The sequence below is a fragment of the Penaeus monodon genome, chromosome 14 (assembly GCF_015228065.2).
Source record: "Penaeus monodon isolate SGIC_2016 chromosome 14, NSTDA_Pmon_1, whole genome shotgun sequence".
NCBI classification, from domain to species: domain Eukaryota; kingdom Metazoa; phylum Arthropoda; class Malacostraca; order Decapoda; family Penaeidae; genus Penaeus; species Penaeus monodon.
The window spans coordinates 7,800,860-7,807,640 of record NC_051399.1 but is presented as its reverse complement, the minus strand read 5'-3'; the positions used below and the strand labels follow the sequence as shown (position 1 = coordinate 7,807,640).

Below are 6,781 nucleotides of genomic sequence, written 5' to 3'. Positions count from 1 at the left end.
ATATATATGGTGTGTGTGTGTGTGTGTGGGTTGTTGTGTGTTGTGTATATATTATATAATATAATATATATAATAAAAATATATATATAATATTTTAAAAAACTCTACATACATTATATATATACATATATATATAATGTATGTTTAGTTATAATATATATATATTATATATATATATATAATAATATATATATATATATATATATATATATATATACATACATATTATATATATATACATATATATTATATATATATATACATACATACATACATACATACAATATATATATATAAAATATAAAATTAATATATAAAATATATTAATATATATTATATATATATGTGTGTGTGTGTGTGTGTGTGTGTGTGTGTGTGTGTGTATATATATATATAAATTATAAGGAAGAAGATTTGTAATTTTGTATTTTTCACATGAAACCACAAGTCTATGGCCAAGAATACAGCCTAATGCCGAGAGGGAGGAAAATAGTGAATATTTAATTTAATCCGACATCGAGATATTTCAGGAAAAAAAGAAAAAGGAAAAACAGAATAAGAGTCAAATATATTCTTTATTCACTCTCCTAACACAAATCACGTTCAAAGAGACCGTGATACGAAGATTAAAGTAGGTAAAGAGACCACTGGCGTATATGGCATATGTAGTTCGTCGGGAGCTTGTTTAGACTAACTGGGGGATTCTAGTACATATCGTATCTTAGAAAATTGGTGAAATAATGATTTACAATATATCAAAATCGGTGTAAAGAGACACAACGTATCATTCGTCAAAATCGGTATTATAATGAAACCATAAGTAAATGGTTAAACTTGATTTATTTATTGCGCACAGCTTTGGACAGAAGAAATGAGGCCCCACCTTGGAAGGAAGTGAGACTGCTTGGTTAGTGTACGTTAAGACCATGGAATGCAGCTCTTAATTAAAGTGTTCGCAGTGACGTGAAGTATATCGGTCATTTACTTGTATCCACGATAGCTCACAGTACATTGGTTTACATGACAGTGAAATAAGTCACATTTACCAACAATCAGTTGCTAATATAGGGTTGTGAGCTGGATAAGATTGTGTCAAGCCAGGCGTATCTTATCAATGATACCCTGATATCTCTCGAATAACAAGGTTCTATACTTTCATAGGTTTTATTAAGGTAGAACACTATTAATTTCAGTTTGAAATTAATTATTACATTAATCCTAGTGTTATAATGCAAACAACAAAATTATTCAGGTTATATAAACACACTGATTACAATGGCACAAATTTTTAAATGTATATTATGTTCATTTCTTATCACACATTAACTAATGTCACACTGACTATGTATTATATCATAATCTTATCACAGTTTAAAAGGCACCCCCAAATTGATATTTAAAGATAAACTTCGAGCTTATCTAATTCACAAGGAATTGCATTATTATTTAAAGTAGAAATTCTCTGAAATATATGTTCATATATTTAACATCAAAAATCCTCAAAACTGGAAACCAAGACTATAACAAATTATACTAAAACAAACAAAAACACACACCATAACACGCAAGTCAAACTTATAATTTCAACATGATCAGTGTTTAACTTTCATCTTTTCTGTTTTTCTTCCTCACACTTGTCTTGGTTTAAACAGCTTTTGTGTATACCAAGAGGGCAAGAGGCACTGTCTGGTTCTGAGACCTTTGAGCAGTAGATATTTCCCATTATCCGGCGTTCAAACTTGTAAACAGCTGCTGTGTCCTCTGCCACTTTTCTGCTTCACGAAATTCAAAAAAACTCACCAAGAAGTTTATATAGACGTTGGGCTCCCATTTATTCTGCAAAGTTGAAAACCGCCCTGCTGTATTTATGTATTTGTTTTATTTTTGCTTTTGTATGGATTTTTATTTTCTATTTATTATTATTATTCTATTTTTTTTTTTTGGCTACAAGGATCGTATTTGAAAGCAAACCGTTACATATAAGTTTTAAGAAATATGGAAAACGAAATGTAGGGGTTAGATGTACAAAGTTTTTTTTTTTAAACATACAAATATTAGAGGGGAAAAGAAAGAAAAGAAAAGAAAAGAAAAGAAAAGAAATGAAAAGAAAAATCCCGAATTCTGTATACACGCAAACAGGACGGTAAGCTAGAGGTGTGTGTGTGGGCTAAGAAATGCAAAAATAATGAATAATAAATAGCAGCAAGAGCAGGATAAATATCAAATTAAAATGTAAGGGGACAACAACTACCAATAACAACGAAAAAATAGTAATACAAAGAAAAATAGACAAATATGTTAAAAATAAAAAATAACGAGAAAATAGAGGAAAGAAACGAAACGAAAAGAAAAGAAATGAAAGAAAAAAAAAGAAAAGAAAGAAAGAAAAAAAAAGAAATGAAAGAAAAAAAGAAAGAAAAGAAAGAAAGAAAGAAAGAAAAATATATATATATATATTTATATGTATATATATATGTATATATATATATATGTATAGGCAGAGAATTAAATTATATATATATATATATATATATATATATATATATATATATATGCAAAGAATTAAATTCATCACCCTATGACTGACTTCAAACATCATTGCAGATATTTTTCAGCATCGTAAACCCTTACCTCCCCCAGTGCAGGTAAATCCTCTGTTTTAAGATGCTCAATGGTATGTACAAGGCCATCTGGTGAGCAATTTCCGACGATGATGCGCGGGATTCCGGTTAGCATGTTGTCAAGCCACCAGTCACTCAATCTGGACCTGTTACATGATGGATCATAACGGCAGATGAGCGAAAAAAACAATATGACTCTGAAATTACTATTATTATATCTGGCGTATTTTGTATATGAATAAATAATTACATAAAAAAATAGATTGATAAATAGATTGATAAATACATTTATAAAGAACAGAACAGCGAAAAGGTTCAAATAACGAGGTTCGATAATAACAAGAAAAGAAATTATAAAGAGGTTTGTTAGCAAGACAGGTAATAAGAGAGAAAATCATGGAGTAGATTTGGGAAGTCTTCGTTCAGTAGTGACTGACATGTTTATGTACATAAATTGATAAAAAGAAAAGAAAAGAAAAAGATTTTTTTTTGTATCATCTATATATTGTAATACAATTAAATATATAGCGTATATATACATATATATATAATATATATATATATATATAGATATATTTATAGATATAAAAAATATAATATAAAAGGGATACATATTTTTATATATACATATATTTATATTATAATATATTATATATATATATATTATAATAATTTTATAAAAATATAGTTTCTATATATTAACATATATATAATATATTTAAAATATTAAAATATACATATCTAATTATATATCTATATATATATACATATATATATATAATACATATTTATATATATATACATAATATATATATATATACATATATATATATATATTTTAAAATAATATATAATAATATAAAATATATTATATATATACATATATATATATATATTTACATATATATACATATATATACATATATAAAATATATATATATATATTATATATATAAAATTAAAACATTATATATATTATATTTTATAATATCGTATATATATATTATATTTTATATATAATTTTATAAAATATATCATATATATTTATTTATATATATACGATATATTATATATATATAAAATATATATATTATATATATATATATTAATTATATATATATAATAATTAAAGATCTTTTTTTATATCCTATATTTATATAATAATATATATTATATTATTTATAATATATACTATATAAAAATTTTAATATATAATACTATATATCATATATATATATAGCTATAAATAATATATATAGCATCTATTTTTATATTTTAGCTATTTATATATCTTTTTATTTATACTTAGAACTATAGCATATCTATTATCTATACATAATATATATATATATATAATATATATATATATATAGTGTATTATATATATGATATATTATATATATATAATATATATATATGATATATATATATATATATTAATATTTTAAAAACTATATATAATATAATTTTAATAGATATATAGTCATATTTATATATATATTTAAGATATATATAAAAATATAAAATATATATAAAATATATATATTATATATATAATATATATATAATTATTATAAAATTATATAATATATTTTTATAATATATATTATATATTAATAAAATAATATATAATATATAAAAATATAATATAGCTATATATATAATATAGTAAAATATATATATTTTATATATATATTTTATATAACTATTATATCTATTATATATATAATATATTATATTATTAATATATATATATATCTATATATAATAATTTTATATATAAATATATAAAATAAATTAATATATATATATATATATATTATATTTTATATATATATAATATATATTATAATATTAATATATAGGTATATATATAATAATTATATATATATTAATAAAATATAAATATAAAATTATATTTAATTTTAGTATTTTATATATAAAAGTACTATATTATTATATTTATATATCATATATATATATAAATATCTATATGTAATATAATATATATAATATCTTTTATGTATATATATATATAAGTTATTATTATATAATAATATATATATATTATATATATATTATATATATATATGATGTAATATTGATATATATATTACTTTTAATATATTTTATATATATAGTAAAATATTTTAGTATATATATATATATGTATATATATATAATATATGTATATATATATAATTATGTATATATATATATATATATATATATATTATATATATATATATGTATATATTAAAATTTTATATATATATATATATTATATATATATAGTATTATATAATATATATTTTATAAAATAATTTATATATTTAATATAATGTTATATTTATTGTTTATAATAAAGTAATTAAAAAAATTTTTTCTTTTTTCTATAATTATGTAATAAAATTCGTATATGAATAACTTTAAATTACTCCATATTTTCTTTTATAGTCTTTAATTTTATATTTTTTTGTTATTATCATTATTGAACATTTCCCTTTTTTTATAAATTTATTTAAATTATTTATCAATCTATTTTTTATGTAATTATTTAATTTCTTAAAATTTACCAATATAAAAATAAATTTAAATCATATTTTTTTTTATCTTTTCTTATATCATATTAAAGTAATATACTGTCAAACATCTAACGAATGATCTTCAATTCTCCAGATGGTTTTTTATTTCTGAATCTTAAAAAAAGATTTATGATTGAGTTTTTAGGGTTTACGATCTAAAATATTATGAATTTTGAATCAGTCTTAGGTAATATTTAATTCTTTCCTATTATAAAATTTTTATATTATTATATATATATAATAATACCCCGTATAATATTAAAATTATCAATCATATTATATATTTAATATATATATAATTTCTCTCTTCTTTTCTTTCTTTTTTTCTTTCATTTCTTTTTTTTTCTTTCTTTCTTTTCTTTTTTTTTCTTTCATTTCTTTTCTTTTCGTTTCGTTTCTTTTCCTCTATTTTCTCGTTATTTTTTATTTTTAACATATTTGTCTATTTTTCTTTGTATTACTATTTTTTCGTTGTTATTGGTAGTTGTTGTCCCCTTACATTTTAATTTGATATTTATCCTGCTCTTGCTGCTATTTATTATTCATTATTTTTGCATTTCTTAGCCCACACACACACCTCTAGCTTACCGTCCTGTTTGCGTGTATACAGAATTCGGGATTTTTCTTTTCATTTCTTTTCTTTTCTTTTCTTTTCTTTTCTTTCTTTTCCCCTCTAATATTTGTATGTGAAAAAAAAAACTTTGTACATCTACCCCTACATTTTCGTTTTCCATATTATCTTAAAACTTACTATGTAACGGTTTGCTTTCAAATACGATCCTTGTAGCAAAAAGAAAAATAGAATAATAATAATAAATAGAAAAATAAAAATCCATACAAAAGCAAAATAAAACAAATACATAAATACAGCAGACGGTTTTCTAACCTTTGCAGAATAAATGGGAGCCCAACGTCTATATAAACTTCTTGGTGAGTTTTTTGAATTTCGTGAAGCAGAAAGTGGCAGAGGACACAGCAGCTGTTTACAAGTTTGAACGCCGGATAATGGGAAATATCTACTGCTCAAAGGTCTCAGAACCAGACAGTGCCTTCTTGCCCTCTTGGTATACACAAAAGCTGTTTAACCAAGACAAGTGTGAGGAAGAAAACAGAAAAGATGAAAGTTAAACACTGATCATGTTGAAATTATAAGTTTGACTTGCGTGTTATGGTGTGTGTGTTTGTTTGTTTTAGTATAATTTGTTATAGTCTTGGCTCCAGTTTTGAGGATTTTGATGTTAAATATATGAACATATATTTCAGAGAATTTCTACTTTAAATAATAATGCAATTCCTTGTGAATTAGATAAGCTCGAAGTTTTATCTTTAAATATCAATTTCGTGTGCCTTTTAAACTGTGATAAGATTATGATATAATACATAGTCAGTGTGACATTACAGTTAATGTGTGATAAGAAATGAACATAATATACAGTTAAATTTGTGCCATTGTAATCAGTGTGTTTATATAACCTGAATAATTTTGTTGTTTGCATTATAACACTAGGATTAATGTAATAATTAATTTCAAACTGAAATTAATAGTGTTCTACCTTAATAAAACCTATGAAAGTA

At 21.3% G+C, this 6,781-nt stretch overlaps 2 protein-coding genes across 2 annotated transcripts; one reads left to right on the top strand and one right to left on the bottom strand.

Annotated features, from left to right (window-relative positions):
* Positions 1-556: 556 nt before the first annotated feature.
* On the bottom strand, positions 557-2,767 carry LOC119580841 (decapping and exoribonuclease protein-like; the record flags this gene model as incomplete). The annotated part of the gene is given in 2 exon segments (XM_037928994.1): positions 557-1,836; positions 2,632-2,767. Coding segments are annotated over 2 exon segments (250 nt in total), but the record flags the coding sequence as incomplete, so codon positions are not given.
* A 3,331-nt stretch (positions 2,768-6,098) lies between these two features.
* On the top strand, positions 6,099-6,781 carry LOC119580840 (decapping and exoribonuclease protein-like; the record flags this gene model as incomplete). The annotated part of the gene is given in 1 exon segment (XM_037928993.1): positions 6,099-6,781. A coding segment is annotated over 1 exon segment (236 nt), but the record flags the coding sequence as incomplete, so codon positions are not given.